Below are 17,470 nucleotides of genomic sequence, written 5' to 3'. Positions count from 1 at the left end.
CTTTCAAAATTTGATAAAAGGGGAGACATTTATCCGTAGATTTTGATATGAAACGATTTAATGCAGCAATTCTGCCTGTCAATCGTTGGACTTCCTTAATGTTTCTTGGCGAAGGCATAGTGAGGAAAGCGTTAATCTGATTAGGATTTGCTTCTATTCCTCGTTCCGTGACTATGTACCCTAGGAATTCTCCGGAAGGCACGCCAAATGAACATTTAGATAGATTTAATTTCATTCCGAACTCGTTCAGAATTTTGAAACACTGTTCGAGATGTGTGATGTGCTCGGATTTCTTAAGAGATTTTACGAGCATGTCATCTATATAAACTTCCATCGTTTTGCCCAAATGTTCTGCAAACATTTTGTTAACTAAACATTGGTATGTTGCCCCGGCATTTTTTAAACCGAATGGCATAACTTTATAACAGTAGATTCCTCTATCTGTTATGAAGGATGTTTTCTCTTCATCTTCGGGATTCATCATGATCTGATTATATCCAGAAAATGCATCCATAAATGTTAAGAGTTCGTTTCCGGCCGTTGATTCTACGAGCCGATCGATATGAGGGAGGGGAAAGCTGTCTTTTGGACATGCTTTATTAATGTCAGTGAAATCGACACATACTCTCCACTTTCCATTTTTCTTTTTGACTACCGCGGGGTTTGCTAACCAGTCCGGATATTTCACTTCTCTGATAGAACCAATTTCTAAAAGTTTATCAACTTCGTCATTGACCGCTTGTGCTCGGTCAGGACCAAGTTTTTGTCTTTTTTATTTTATTGATTTAAAACTGGGATCGACGTTTAAATCATGGGTGATAATACTTTTGTCGATTCCGGGCATATCTTTTGCCGACCAGGCGAAAGTATGTTTATTTTCTTTTAGAAAAGTTACCAATTGATCTCTGATTTCTGAATCCAAAGAAGTACCGATTTTTACTTTTCGATCTGGAAATTTGGGATCAATTTCAATCTCTTTGGTAACTTCATTCGAGCTAAGACCACTTGGGTAACGCAAGGTGCTCTCTTGCTTCGTGTTTATCATTAATTGCTATTTGAGCTTTAAACGATGTCCCATGAGGTAGCAAGATAGCGACGTTTCCTGATCTCCTCGAATGATTCCGATTCCTGCAGGAGTAGGAAATTTCACGCATTGGTGATAAGTTGAAGGTATAGCCTTCATTTGGTAAATCCAAGGAGTTCCGAGAATTAGGTTGTAAGCGGCCGGTCGGACGAAAACAATAAATTCTACAATCTTAGGAACCCTTGCAGCGAGCATTGGTAGTTTTATGTTCCCCAAGGACATAGATGTGTCACTCGTGAAAGCTACTAATGGTGCCGGTGGACCGATAACGTCAGCTTTACTGAGTCCCATTCTTTGCAAAGTGCTTAGACATATGAGATCTACTGAGCTTCCAGTATCAATTAGACACCTAGTTACTTCGAAATTCGTAACATCTAATGTTATCACAAGAGCATCGTCATGAGGTCGCGTTAATCCTTGAGTATCCGAACTATCGAAAGAGATAGAAGGTGTTTGTTCACTTGACTGGAAACCCACAGCGGTTTGAATTGCTGCTGATTTCTTGTGCCTTTTGATTGATATGATCGAATCTCGGCATAATTTGGATCCTCCCATTATAACATCGATCCTTTTCTTAGGAGTGTTTGGAGTTCCGGGCCCATTGGGCTTATGTTTCTTTTCAGGAGGATTAGACGCTTCGCAATCTTCTTTTTCTTTATGATAAGATTTCACAAATTCCTCGATATTGAAATTAGCGAGCTCTCCAGCCGCCCACAGTTCGGTGAGGTGCTTTTTGAGTATGCTGCAATCTTTGGTGGAATGCCCATTTACTCTATGGATATCGCAATAGGCACTCTCATCTCTAACCCAGGTATTAGGAGAATTATATCTTCCTTTATTTGGAGAGGGTTTTCCTACGGCATTAGTAGCAGGATTAACTCCAAACCGTTTTTGATCTTTTGGTTCGAACTTTTTAGTTGGACTTCCAGCGACCAATTTTGCTGGCCGATGTTTTCTAGCGAGGCTAAGCTTTTCTTCTTCTGCCTCCATCCAATTAGTAGCTCTGAATAAAGCGTCTTGGATGGTGCTCGGACGATTGACAATGATTTCTTCCCGGAACCAAGATTCATGCCAGAGTCCGTTTCTTAAAGCAGAAAGGGCAGCAGCGTGCGATACCCCAGGAATTTTGGCTATCACTTCTTTGAATTTAGCGATATATTTGCGAAGTGATTCGTTCTGACCTTGGGTTAAATTCCATAGATCTGCATCAGAGGTTGCCTTCTCCATGAACATGGAATACTGTTTTAGGAATGCGGAGGACAATTCCTTAAAACTATCAATAGATTCAGGCTCCAACTGAGTGAACCATAACAGAGCCGGTCCAGAAAGATTCTCGGAGAATAGTTTGCAATATCCAGCATCTTCCTCGTCTGGTTCTAGATCAATTCTGCCAGCAGCGATCTGAAAAGCAGCGAGGTGATTTTTAGGATCACCTTTACCATCGTAAGTTGGTTATTTGACCTTTCGAGAATCTTTAATCCGAAGGTTCGAGATTCTCGAAGTGAAGGGTGTTCGTCGAGTTTCTTCGATTACTCGATCGATCTCAGGTGCCGAACTGGTCGCCTGATGAAACTTTGACTTCATCTCATCAAGCTCTTGACGAACTTTGACGAAATCATCTGAAAGGATGACATCAGGATCTTCCATGAGGAGTCCTTCGTCAACAGCAGGATTTCCCTGATTTTGGGGATTTTCATCCCCGGTTGGGTTGGACCCATCTCCTACGGTTGTCTGATTGCTAGTATTAGCAGGACGGCCTGTAGGAGGAGTTTGAGTGCTCCCGGATCTGTTTTGTGTGGGAGTCTAGAATAGCCTGCGCGAATACGTTGTTGTTCGCGCTGAGGACAAATTGTCTAAACGGCTTGAAATAGTATTCTGCGCGTTTGACAAATTTGTCTGGGTGGTTTGAACACTCGTTAAAGTTTGCTCAATTGAGTTTAACCTTTCACCAAAAGTGGCGTTGGTACTAGTGAGTGTACCCATCTGATTGGTCAGATCGGTGGTTGACTGAGTAAGCAAGGCAATTGCATTGCTTAAAGCTTGCTGATCAGCCATAGTTTCTTGGTTTGAGAAAGAGAGATTTTGAGATTAAAGAGTTTTGCGGTAATTCCCCACAGGCGGCGCCAAAATGTGGATGTAGGATTCACACTCGATTGTCTTTAAGTATTTTTGCGGAGAAAAAACTCTAAAATCAAAGGATGAAAATAAGAATTTGAACAGGAAAGTGACCAAGAAACTAAATAAAGCGAAAGAAGTTGATAAGAACAAAATAGTAAATAGCTTTGCGAAATTGTAATAGAGAAAGTATGTTGTATTGCTTGATTGTAAGAGGTAAAAAGATTGTTCCTCCCTCAAACACATGCGTTTGAGGTCGTTTTTATAGAGAAAACATGATCAATGCGGTCATTTACTACTCATAATCGCATTGACTCGCATTAACTATGTAGGTTACAATTTGACCGAAACGGCTTGAATTAGAACTATCCAAGGCCTCGCGTGAATCTTCCGAACTCTTTCTTGTTGACTCCGAACTCCTGCGTCTTGATGCTGCCGCGAACCTCGAACAATATTCTCCTCGCTTCGGCCTTTCTCTGTGCGAGCTGTATGCTGAATAAGAGCGAACTCCGTACTGGTAAAGATCGAGCTCTTTAATAAACTGAATCGAACTTCCGGCTGGTCGAGCTCGATTCTCCTAATGAAATACCTAGAAGTCCAAGAGGATTATTATGTAATAATGACGTGGACAGATCCAAATGGATCCTACCAAAAGTGTGTGGGATCCGACCCCAACAAATAACTCCCTTTGGAGAGAATCCGTCTTCGGACTCAAACAGTGGGTTCTCACTTGAAGTTGTTATTCTTGAGCTTGATCTGAAAGAAGACAGCGGCATTTTTCAAGGTTTTTCTTATAATGAACTATGGTGATCTTTCGGAATTCCTTTTAAAGGAGAAAGAGGTTCAGATTTCTAAAAATAATTATATATTGTTGGCCTGTTAGAGCAGGCTTCAGATCCAATTAAAACGCGGCCCAGCGATTCCGAAGCCATCATGGGCAACGATCAAAACCATTGCCTGGTCATATTTATGACAAAATTCTCATGAATTATAAATCTTATCCCTCGATATAAAAAAAAATTTAAGCCGAGCTCCATCCTCACCTTCGAGAGACCGAGGAAAAATACTTATTAAGATTTTTTCTTTAAAAAAGGCAAGTGAGCCTGATCAGCTCATCTCTCACAATTCATAAAACCTCTTTGGCGGGCTAGGACTTGCAAACCTAGAATCATGTCCAAACTTTTTTGTTTAAAATAATCATCATATGCTAGAGCATGTACATGGTTGTGTTCAGTCACACTAATTGAACAAAATATTTCCGTCAAACGGAATAGTCCTCATGGACTCAACAAAACAATTCTTAAAAAAAAAAAAAAAAAAAAAAAGAAGATCGTTCCTATACCTCTGGAGAACTTTCGTATGGCCGAGAACCTTCGCCAACCTCGAATTGGGAGGGGGAGTCTCCAAATACCAAAGAGAATGGTTCCAAATCAATAGAAGGGCGGGAAGCCGAAGATAACTCGGATTCAACTATAGCGAGCTCAGCAGAAACTTCCCTCCTCTCATCCTCTAGCGAAATTCTTCCACTCTCTATTCCCCCAATCAGATCTAGATTACTCTTCAGCTCGGCTCGATCGGACTGAAGCTTAGTCCAGACTTCCTCGTCTTGGACAAACTTCATGATAGACTGAATGAGTTGCCTACCAATGCCCCTCACCTCTTCTCGAGCGTTATGTTCAGCTTCAGCAATATCGCGAGCTCTATTCCTAATCAAAAGCTCGGTCTTTTGATTCGTTTCTTCGAGCAAAGCTGTAGTCTCTTCTAGCTCGGATTCTAAGCGAAGAGCATTAGACCTCGTAGAATCTCTTTCAGTGTCCGCAATTCTGATGCGTTGCTCGTTAGCTGTTAGAGTTTTCTTCATATTCTCAAAGGATGATTCAAGGGCTCTTGCTTTCTCAGATCGCTCAGACTGATTGGCTAGTCTAAGTTCATCAACCGCCTTTTTATCCTTTGCTATTTCTCTCATCGCTTGGTGAAGAAGGTTCTCATAATGGAAGATCATTCCATTAGTCTCCATAAACGCCTTCGGAGTAAAAAAAAAACAAAAAAAAACCGTGTCATCAAGGCAAAAAGTTTTTTCTTTTACTTAAAGAAAACGGGATTGACAAAATCAAAATCCGAAAATTTTTGAACCTGGGATAGGTAACAGGCTCGACTGACAAACATCTGGCGGATTTCCGGCCTCCAAACCAAAAAAGGAGGAAGGGACGCCCCTTCCCTGGTTTGAAAACCTCGGAAGATGTCTCCAATCTCTTCTCCATCTGCAAAACAGAGGAGAATAGTAGGTTGATAAATAGCCGCAATCTGTGACAAATCTTGCTAAGGCTTGCTTTCTAAAAAAAAAACTTACCAGAAATCGAAGCGGTTAAAGGGCTTTGAGTCCTAACACTCAGTCCTTGGGATAGGGAAGTCTCAGGTCTCGGCTCATCGATTTCTTCTAGAATTGCTCTGTCTCCCGAAAAAGGGAGCTCAGAGTCTGAAGGTTCAACAGAGGGGAAAACAGAATGCAGAAAGCTAGGGGCTCATGGCGGAGAACTTAATCTAACGGTTGAGTCTCTCGTTTGATAAAGTATCCGAGTCTGGAGTCTTCCTCTTTGTGCAAAGAGGAGGAGTTTCTTCTCTCTCCCTCTCTTGTGCAGAAGAGCAAATGGCGGTGGCAACTGGGGGGTCGTTAGGGATATCGGCTCCATGAGAATCCACCGCACTTGACAAAGCCGCTTCTAAGGAACCGTCATCAACTAAGAGGGTCTTCCTGTGGAAGCTACCAACCTTGGAGATTGCAGCTATCCGCTTCTTTTTCCCAATTTCGGATAATTGATCCTTAAGAGCCTTAATCTCAGCCTGGATTTTTCTTTTATCTCGAGCATTCAGGCTCGAAACATCTTTCTCTTCAGGAGGAGGTTCAAGAGGGTGAGTTTTACCATCCTTAATAGCGAGCCCCGCTTTATGAATACGTTGAAGGGTGAAAGAATTCCAATTTGTGTCACTCTCGGAAACGATTCGGAAGAAAGATAAGAAGTCAACTGTTGGATGGGGGATAGTTTGGTTAATAAAACGTTGAGTTAAGAATTCCGTTTCTTTCACACAATGTAGTAGAAAGATAATAAAGAATGATTCTAACCAAGTTTGGGCGACCAATTTGGGAGAAGAAAACCGGAAAGCCTTTGAACGGAATGAGGATTAACTCGGAAAAAGAACCAGTATTTCCTCCAAGGCCCATCATTTAGGGGCATCCCGTCGATAAGGTTACGGTCAAAAATATGATTCATGGAAAAAATACCCGCTGCCGCAGAGTCACGGGCTCGAAATAGCCCTAAGAGTTCGCTGGTGGTGAGAGAAAACCCCGCCTCCGCTGAAACGGTCAGGGTACTCAGGATGTACCTAAGGAAGTTGGGAGCCATTTGGGGAAAAGTGATCCCTAGATGTAGGAGATACAAAATGAGAACTTCCGGGATAGGAAAAAATAAACCACAACCCTTGAAATAGACTTCGTACGCGCAACAGTTCCCTCTCGCACCATTTCTGGAGACTCATTTGGTCCAGGAAGAGAGAATTCTATTTCTTGGGGAATGTTACAATGGCGACGAAGGGCGCCAAGGGAAGCATGGGTCGATTGGGACCTGAAATGCGGACCAAATTTATCTCCCGCTTGGATAAAAACTTTGTCCCCTCTGGGAACAGGGATTCCTTGACTATCGTCTTCGTTGTCTGAAACGTAGACGGCCGGGGAAGACATTTTTTACTAAGGGATTTTTCTTTCTCTGGTTTGGTAAAAGCTTTCGAGGGTGAATGTACGCTGTAAAAGCCGTCGTTCCATTTAACCCTATTTAGTGAAAACCACCTCGAGAATATTGGGAAGTGGGACAGTTTTCCCCGCAATATTAATATAAAATTAAGAAATTAATGATGACGGTTGTCAGAGAAATCAAATCATCTGATTATCCAAGATCAGCGTAACAGCGTAAAACATGGAGAAATTCCAGAATGTTAAAAATCTTGAGTCATTAATTACTGTTTACTTAAGTCTTCCAAGCCGAGCACTCAGCTCGCAAGACTTGGGGGGCTAAATGTTGGGGTCGGATCCCACCCATCTTCGGTAGGATCCACTTGGATCTTTCTATTTCATTATTACATAATAATCCTCTTGGATTTCTAGATGTTTCATTGCGAGAATCGAGCTCGACCTGTCGGAAGTTCGATTCAGTTTATTAAAGAGCTCGATCTTTACCAGTACGGAGTTCGCTCTTATTCAACATATAGTTTGCATAAAAGAAGGTCGAAGCGAGGAGAATATTTTTCGAGGTTCGCAGCAGCGTCAAGACGCAGGAGTTCGGAGTCAACAAGAAAGAGTTCGGAAGATCCACGCGAAGCCCAAGATAGTTCAAATTCAATCCGTTTCGGTCAAATTGTAACCTACATGATTAATGCGGATCAATGCGATTATGAGCAGTAAATGATCGCATTGAACATGTTTTCTCTATAAAAACAACCTCAAACGCATGTGTTTGAGGGAGGACAACCTTTTACCTCTTACGATCAAGCAATACAACATACTTTTTCTTTTACAATTTCGCAAGGCTTTTTACTATTTTATTCTTATCAAATTCTTTTGCTTTATTTAGTTTCTTGGTTACTTTCCTTTTTCGAATCCTTATTTTCATTTGTTGATTTTAGAGTTTTCTCCACAAAAATACTTAAAGACAATCGAGTGTGAATCCTACATCCACAAAGAGTTCAAAGTTGTGAATGTGAAGGATAAAGAGACTCTCTATTTTGATGAGGAAATCTTGAATGGTGAATGTGTACACTCCTTGTTTGATGAGCATGAAGAAAAAGGTAAAGAGGAGGAATTTGGTAAAACTAAGAAGCTTCTTGAGAAGAACAAGAAGAAGATAAAAGAAACCCACCCTACCACCCTTTTCAATGAGCCAATGACTACCTCATCAATGACCTTAACACCTTGGAGATATGTGGAGGGAACGATTGAGTATAAAGTAAAATTCAAAGGTCGGTCCAACCCTTTTGCAACGGTTAAAGCGATACTCACACCAAAATTTAAAGACAAAGGCTCAAAGGGTGTTGAAGATTTGATGAAAGAGGTCCTCACAGTTGAATTCAAGGACCTTCCAAGGACCATCAAAGCTTCTCCTCTCACTCCACACACTAAATTTCGCGACTAGGGCCACGGTATGGTCCTATCTTTTCTTTGTACATACCATTAAGTTTTTCTTTTTCTTTTTGTGTGTGTGTGTGTGTGTGTGTGTTTTTAGACTTTTTCTCAAATTTGTTCTCACACCGAGACGGTGTGAAATAAGTTTGGGGGAGAGACATAGTATAGACATTGTATATAATGATGTGTTTTGTTTTGATTTTAGTTTCTTGAGTCATGCATTGTGTATAGTTAAGTTATCTATAAAAAAATGTCTGAACTTCAAAATTCTAAATGCATAATCTTGTGGATTCCAACTTTATGAATTTGATCTTAAAATGAATTTAATTCTCTCACTTAGGGATTTTAAATGCATTCTCATGGAAGTCTAAAAATGGCACATTCGGATTTCCTTATTCGTTTCACCACTCTTGTATTAATCCGAATGGCCATTCTCATCTTTAGAATGGTACCCCTACCCTTGACCTTAACCAATTCTTTCAAACCCTCGATTTATTGTTTGAGTGAGGCCTTTTGTTGATAATGCTATAGATTGCAAAATCTTGAGAGTATTGGGAACGACAAAGGATTATCTCTCGTTTTAGCTAGTCTTTGGAACTCTATTGGACTAGCGATTAGGGTGATAATGAAAGATTTAGGTGGTTAGAATTGAGAATTTGGTTTGGGTTTTGGAAGAAGGAATTAAAAGAAAGGCATGATCTTGTAGAAAGAAAAGAGTCAAATAGGGAATTAAATCATAAGAAAGATGCTCTAAGTCCCAAGAAGAAAAGAAATTTGCAAGGTTAATTATTGGGGACAAAGAAAAGAAATAGAAAAGAGCTAAGTGTTCAAAATTGTTTTTCCCTAATTGACAACAAAAAGAAAAATGATCATGAGGTTGCAAAAGGGTTGATATTAAAAAGAAAAATGATATTGCAAAAAGGTAGAAAGATGAGTTTTGCATCTTAAGACGGGTAGAACAATTGGAGATTAAACTTTGTATGCATAAATTGTTCTTGGTCTTAGATGGCTTTTGCGATTGTCTAGCATTCCTATGTTTTGAGAGAAACCACCAAAGAAAAATTCTTTTAAACCACCTCAAAATGCCTTTTCCCTGAACCAATTGAGAATGATTTACTCTCCCTTTGTGAGACCGCACTTAATCATGAATGAATGTTAAAGAGTTGGATGAAATGATTTTTTTGCATTTGGAATTAGAAGGAAAGTATTTGTGATTATAGACTTGGTTTTTGCATCTTACTACTTTTGTGAAAGGAAATCAATTTGAGCTTATTTGATAACTTGTTTGCTTGAGGACAAGCAAAAAGCAAGTCTGGGGGTGGTGATATACATGTATTTCACCATGGTTTGCCCCATGTTATTTGTGTGTTTCATGTATATATTCTTCGATTAATAAGTATTTTTGTGTCATTGTGTGTTATATTGAGTTTTATAGTACTTTAGGAGTTCTCGATTGTATATTGCACATTCTTCTGTGGTTTGTGTGTATATTTCAGGACGCTTGGAGTTGCGGAGGAACACGAGGTTGAAGCGAAGGAAGCAGAGCCAAAAAGGAGTAAAAAGACCACATCATACGAAGCCTATACCTTGTGATTTAGCTTTCGAGCCGTTCATGAAAGTTATAGAGAATTGAATCAGCTTTCTAATGGTGGTGATTTCGTATCAAACGGAGTAGCGTATCAAAAGTTACAAACAGATCGGTCTACACTCGATCTAGATGATGGCTCCAAATGAAGTTCTTGAAAGATCACATCATATGAAGACTCTCCCCTGTTATTTAGATTTGGAGCCCTTCATGAAAGTTTTAGGAAATTGAATTAGCTTTCCAACGGTGGTGAGTTTGTCTGAAACGGAGTTACGGAGAAATAGTTACAATCCGATCGGTTTACAACCGATCGACGAAACCGAGCGGCAAAATTGCAAAAATCTACTAAAGAGATCCGATCGGTTTGCAACCGATCAGGCAAACCGATCAGAATCCCAGCCGACAGTTTCCACTATAAATACTCATTTTAGTGTAAAATAAAGAGATCTAGACTTTTGCAACTTTACTAAACTCTCTCTTTTGTTCTTGGTGTTCATGTTTTGTAAACTTATTTCATCATCTAAATCTTTGTTACTTATGTTTTGTTAAATCTTTTTATAAAATCTTGATCATGTCTTCATTATCTATCTTTTGAACGGTTTACTTTTGCGTTTTGAGTATGTGTGAGTAGTTGACTTTTGGATTGTTGGTTTGGTAGATTTAGGGTGATTTGATGATTGATCATGATGTTTGATTGATGATTTATGTTTATCTTCATGTATAGAATGATTTTAATGCTAGAAATGAACTTGGAAAAGAGGTTTCTAGATTTTAGATTATTTCATTCTCGGAAGATGTTTTGAATTAATCTGAACCTTCTATGCATGCGATTTTTAATCTGGGCCAACAGAAGTTGTAGTCGTAAGATGGAATCGATGACTTGTGTGAGCTTGTGTTTAATGTTTATGAATCATTTGGTTGCAATCAGAAGATTTAGCTTAATTGAATGGTTTGTAAAAGGATTAGTATCACGGAAGTAAACTTGTCTAGTTAAGGAACTCATGTCATAGAATAAGCATTGATTGTTCTTCTATTTCATTGTTGTTTAAGCCATCATTCACCCTTGTCAATTACCTTACCAACGATCCATACTTTTAATATCTTCAATTCAATCGTTTTACTTGCTCTGCTTTGTTCGCTTGCTTGTTTAAGTTTGCTAGTAGTTGTTAAATTATTGCTTTTTTAATTTATCGTCATGTTCTATTTTTAGTTTTTAGTTTCGAAATCAAACCAAAATCGTATCCATTTAGCTTGATTAGTTTCCTGTATTCTTGGTGTGTTATTTTTGTCTCCCTGTGGTTCGATAAAATATTAATTGGGGTCGGAAACCACAATTTTGCACGTTCAGCATTGACATGTTCTGAGATAACCACAGTCTTCTGCTTCTCCTTCTGCATCTGTGGAGCTTCATATAGTATAATATCACGTTGAAGCGGTGGTGACAACTTCTCTATATCAACCGGAGGCAACTCAGGTAGAATCTTATCCATGATATCCTTGCGGCGCTCCTCCTGAATCTCCTGCTTAGACTGTTGAGGCATTGGACAAGGAACTTTAGGTGTGTAGACTTGGTCAGCAACAGGTGATAACTCAAGGATAATTGGTGCAGTCTGTGGCCAGTGTCGATCGACACTAGGTGAGTGTCGGTCGACACTATTGTCTGGTGTCGACTCTTCTGTATCGAGGTCACTCAATTCTGCTCTGTCAAACGTCGATTCTGCTTCTGATCTTGAATCTGTGCTGGCATGGATTCCATCTTACTCGCATAAGTGGGTGGAGGGGGGGCTTGGTAAGAATAAGAACAGCAGTTCCTGGTGAAATTGTTCAGAAAAGCCATCTTCGTCTCCTGCCAAGTTGTTAAAGATCCTGGAATCAACTCCTTAAGCCAAGAAGCTGCTTCCCCGACATGAGAGTATGGGAAGAGCTTGCGAAGTAGATAGTCTTCTGATACAACCCGTGCCTTGATGATTGAAACCAAATCTTCAAACCTCTAGATGTGATCCATTGGTTGTTCATCTAGAAGACCGTGAAACGGATTCTGACTCGCAAGAGTATAGAATACAGGTTGGATACCTAAATCGCTTCTTTCAAAAGCAGGGGGTCTAATTGCACGCCGATTTTCATAGAACAGGCCGGGGCTATTGTAGTCACCAAGAGTCATATGACGACCATCTGCTCTGTTTACCCCATGGTGTCGATCGACACCCAGCTGGGTGTCGATCGACACCCTGTGCGATTTCTGGTATCATGTTTCCCTGTTCATCGATTTTCTGACCATCCTCGTTGTATGCTTGACCACTTCTGTCACGTAACACTCCAGCAGCATCAGGTATAACTACCAGCATCTTGTTGTTGCGTTCGAATTCCTTAAACTCCTAATCTAATGGTGAAGCAAAGAGAACTTCGGCAACGGCGCCAAATTTGATATGAGTCAAATTAAGACCTAAGACTACTCTCTCAAATAAGAGATCAATTGCAGTACTTAAGGATCAAAATCCACAAAGCTCTCGTGTTCACACAATAGACTAACAGGGTTTGAATTAAGCTAAACAGGAAATTAAGTAAATTAAAAGACAAAAAAAAGCAATTAAAATCGGTTGTAAAGCAGATGAGAAAAACGTCAGGCTTAGGGATTTCTCAAGAAATAAATAAATAGTAGATCTAGCAAATTAATTAAGATTATTAACAAACCGTTCTAGAACTCAAATCACTAATTTATAGTCAACCACCTCTCGAATGAATTGACTAATTAGACCTAATATCAGGGACTTCCACCTCTCGAATGTGAACTCTTAGAATTAGTCTAGCATTAATACCAGGTTTGATATGTTCACAGATATTCCTAGACCACCTCTCGAATGTATCTAGTAATTTCTGCCCACCTAAGATAGTTCCAGTAATAGATGACCTCTCGAATCTACCTATTATCCTAAGATCAAATTCTAGTTAATTACTCTAGAATCAGCATTAAGAACAATCAAAAGTGAAGAACTCTATACATGTATCCTAACAGGTTATCGATCTACTAATTCATCTAAATCCCTATTGAGAATCCCTAAACCTAACAAGAAAACTACTCAAACATGGAGATTGAAGCAAACAACATGATTGAGGTAGAAATCAATAATGAATATAACAAAAATAGGGTTTAGAAAGATCTTCTCCAAAGGGAGTCTCCACAGGGTTTTGCTCCCAAATACAAAATAGAAAAGGAGAATAGCCTCTCCAAGCTTAGGTCTAAACAATGACCTTATATATATATATATATATATATATATATATATATATATATATATATATATATAACTCCTAAAAACGTGCAGGGACTTATTTGAAAATAGGGAAAAGTTCTGGGCCAAATCTGCAAATCTTCATAACTTCGAAAACTCGCGAAATTGAATTGCCGTCAGATCTTGGTGTCGACCGACACCAGGGGTGGTGTTGATCGACACTTGCATGTATTTTTGTCTCCGGATTGCTCGTGCATGCATAACTTCTCGATTTTGCACCAGAATGATCCATAATCTCCAAATTAGTCCTGAACGTGTAAAAACCTGAAAAGACTCAAAAAGACACTAGAACAACAAAAAGACTCTAAAAACAATACACATATCACGGCTAAAATCGGTAAAATCCGTGATATATCAACTCCCCCAGACTTAGTTTTTGCTTGCCCTCAAGCAAAACACAAAAACTGGTGGAGACTAGAAACCACATCTTTTTCAGCTGTAGCTACTCTCATCAGATTTGGAACAAACAACAAAGGGTCTCCTAGGGATTCATTACACCTCTCAATGGGACCAGATCAAGTCACTTGTTTCAAGCTCAACTCTCGGCAAACACACTCTGCTGCTTCTACGGTATTCTCTTCAAGTTGCTGTCCACTCCATTTGGAGAGAACGGAACAACCGCAGGCATGGGGAAGCTCACATTCCAGCCCCTCGCCTTAGCCAAATGATAGGGAAAACAATTCGGAACAAGATCACACTTCTTCGCAGCTCGGGGAACCACAAGTATGCAGACCTTCTCATGTTTTGGTTTTCTACTCAAACTTAAGCTTGTAATTTAAAACAGAGTATTTCTATAAAACTCAAAACTGATGCACTTGTTGTAACACTGGTTTTTTGATTGAATAAATTTTACATTCTTCCAAAAAAAAAAAAAAAAACACAAAAACCGAACCCGTGGAAGAAGTTTGAAAACATAGAAACTCCCAATTTCTCTAACCTATTACCTTGATCATTTAAACCAAATCCAAATGCCTAGCAGATCGCATCAAATCCTAACCACCATGTAATTCTCCGCAAGCATTCTCAACATCCTAAATTCCAAACCAAATTCCACAACTATATCCTATAGCCCTCATCGCATAAATCTCATCAACAAAATCGGTACTCAAGAACCTTCTAGACTCATTCCCGTACTATACCATGATAAATCAACTATTAGAACATATTTAAGTACTCTTTCTCTCCCCCAGACTTATTCTTTTTCAAAACATTTTTTTTCTTTTTTTTTTAGCTTCAAAGGTGTAGGCGAATAATGGTATCTGGGGCGAATCTGCAGGGACTTATTTGAAAATAGGGAAAAGTTCTGGGGCGAATTTGCAAATCTTCATAACTTCAAAAACTCGCGAAATTGAATTGCCGTCAGATCTTGGTGTCGACCGACCCCAGGGGTGGTGTCGATCGACACTTGCACGTATTTTCGTCTCCGGATTGCTTGCGCAATATAACTTCTCGGTTTTGCTCCAAAATGATCCATAATCTCCAAATTAGTCCCGAACGTGTAAAAACTTGAATATACTCAAAAAGACACTAGAACAACAAAAAGACTCTAAAAACAATACATATATCACGGCTAAAATTAGTAAAATCCGTGATATATCACACATCTTTAATCATCATACTCTTAGTAATCCCGAGGTCGATGCATCCTCTATCACCGAGTATATCAAACAATCTTTCTGATAGCGTTCGGGATGCGTATATCAGGTTTTGAAAATCCCAAATAACACGATCAATAAGCTGCAAGTGCACAGCAGTCAATTGTAGTACTTAGGGTATCGAAACCACAAAGAGAGAAGTAGTTCGGACAAGTCGTTAGACAAAGCGAAGCTAGGACAAAACAATAAAGAGGGGTTGGTTGTGGTGTCACGGTTTGCAAATAAAAGTAAATAAGAAAGCGAGTAAAGAAAGCGAGTAAGATAAACGTAAGAAATCAATAGGAGACAAACGTTGGGCATCAAGGGTATCGCAGGGGTTCAATGATCGCTATCTAAGAAATACTAGAGTTAGGTTTGTTTACTTCCAAGTCTCGGACATACGAAACACTAAGATTCGGCTAACCCTATGTTATAGAATTAGTTGGCTAAAATCCTTATACTCCGTTACTCAACTAACGCAGGCAACGATGTATATATTAAAGCAATAAGATCAAGTTCGATTCTAGTCCATAAAGCCCTATTACTAAGTGTTGTGTGCTTGTTATAACACGATACACATTCGTAAGCTAGGTCTAGCGTATTAAACAACCTTGTGAGCAATTTAAATACTTGGGATCCCGAGTTAGGACATGAATCTAATGCATTAAGAAACAACTTAATTAGAAAGAATACAGTGTAAACGATCAAACAAAACCCTAAGTATCGCCACTTAAATGATCGATCATGTCCCCCTTTTGATTAACCCTTCAAACCCAACTATAAAACTACTCTACCAGGGTTAAAGAGATCATCAAAGTAAGGTTTGATAAACTCATGAGAAAGAAAAGAATAAGAACTGAATAGGGTTTAGAGATTACTTCTTTGAATGTAAAATACAAGAGGTAAGACTTCACCTTAATAGATCTTTAGAGAAAACAAGAGAAAAGGTAGAGGGATTTGGTGATTCTTCAAAGCTTCAATGGATGACGGCTGCAGCTCACGGAAAGGGCAGAGAGGGCTTGAGAGGCACGGTTGAAGCTCGGCGAAGGCACACTAGGTTTAGGGCTTTCAACATGTATGTATAGGTTTCGGGAACCAAGGGTTAGGTCTAGGGGTAAAAGCATCTTTTCCCATAGATTAGGTCAAGTGTAACTCGCGTCTCTGGACAGGGTAGAGGCATTAGTGACCGGGGTGGAGAGTCGGAGGCAGCCCGGGCTCAGCCCTTGTGACCGGTGCGGTCTAGAAGCTCCGGAACGGTCGCATAGCTTCTGGCCGGTCTGGACATATCTTCACTCTTCTGGTCATAACTTCTGAACGGCTCAATGAAAAGATCTGATTCCACTTCGAGACGAATCTTGACTCTTCTAGCTTTCCACAGCCACCGATATCTCTTGATTTAGTAACATGTAACACCTCGAACGGATGCCATACTTCTGACGTACAGAAACTGTCTTGAAACGGGTTTCGGTCGCCTTTTGGTCTTTAAAGCTCAAAAACTCTTAAAACCTTCTTGGCTCCATAAATACTTGAATAAATCCCTCTTAGCTCTGAAATCATTCCAAATGCTTCCTAAAACAATAGCAAATATGGGCGAAAATCCCATATTATCACTTCCCATGGAGGATCCTTGATCATATCATACCAAAAGGAAGTGTTCTTGCCACTTTTGATTTCCACCTTGTGAAATTCCTTAGCCGTGTCTCTCATCTTAAGAATCTTTTGCCACATCCACGAGCGTTAAAAAGATGTTTTTTCTTATAGTACATAACTAATTATGCCTACAATTATCGATATGTTCAAGTGTGTTTTATACTTTATGCACAAACAAGACAAAATATATCAAGTCGTATTTGAATATGATATTATTTGTCATTATTCGAATGCAATAAATCATACTATGCATTCGACAATAGATTTCTTTTTTTGTGTAGTATTCTTGCATATATAAACTAGAACGTTTGTGAAACAAATATGTAACATCTATGCAAACAATATTATTTTACAAGAGTAATTATTCATATTAATTTTGGTTTGCCAAAAAGTTTATTATTTTAAGTTAGAAATATACAAATTGGTCCTCCCTCCTTTTCTCTTCCTTCCTTCCTCGTGACATTATCGATTTTGTTCTTAGTAATCACCATAACATTGCTTATATTCCCAATTTATTATATAAGTTACATTTTAAATTTCCAAATCACATAGTATTCCTTTTTTGTGTGCAAAAATCACATAGTAGTATCTTATTCCTTAATCTACCAAAAACAAAACTCTACATTATTTACTATCTTAATACAATTCATGCATGTGAAATGAAGGAAAAACTATTCACTAAAAATCTGAATACTCGTGATGCCGTTACGCCCCGATCTATGATAACTTTTTATATCTTTTTTGCCTCTACCCTTGTTTATGAATTCCTCCAATCATGATATATAGTTGAAGTATACATTGACAAAGTACCTAATTTTGTGTATGATTTCGACTTAGTAGTTTTATTGGAATATAAATTGGCCGACTTCCCTAGTTTTCTATCATTGTAGTGATCGATTAAAAAAATTGTTATTAAAAATATAACCATATTTTACAGTTTTT

General features: G+C 39.1%; 1 protein-coding gene across 1 annotated transcript; it reads right to left on the bottom strand.

The window, feature by feature from the left end:
• Window positions 1-4,535: 4,535 nt before the first annotated feature.
• On the bottom strand, window positions 4,536-6,935 carry LOC110224409. Its single transcript, XM_021010461.1, has 6 exons — window positions 6,695-6,935; window positions 6,480-6,617; window positions 5,746-6,141; window positions 5,550-5,675; window positions 5,360-5,460; window positions 4,536-5,222 (listed from the first exon to the last, which is right to left on the bottom strand). Exons 1-6 carry the CDS (start codon window positions 6,933-6,935, stop codon window positions 4,536-4,538), a joined length of 1,689 nt encoding a protein of 562 aa, XP_020866120.1.
• Between the last annotated feature and the right edge of the window lie 10,535 nt (window positions 6,936-17,470).

The sequence above is a fragment of the Arabidopsis lyrata genome, assembly GCF_000004255.2.
Source record: "Arabidopsis lyrata subsp. lyrata unplaced genomic scaffold ARALYscaffold_1, whole genome shotgun sequence".
In the NCBI taxonomy this organism is placed as follows: domain Eukaryota; kingdom Viridiplantae; phylum Streptophyta; class Magnoliopsida; order Brassicales; family Brassicaceae; genus Arabidopsis; species Arabidopsis lyrata.
Note: the sequence above shows the minus strand (reverse complement) of the source record. Positions and strands in the feature narration are given on the sequence as shown.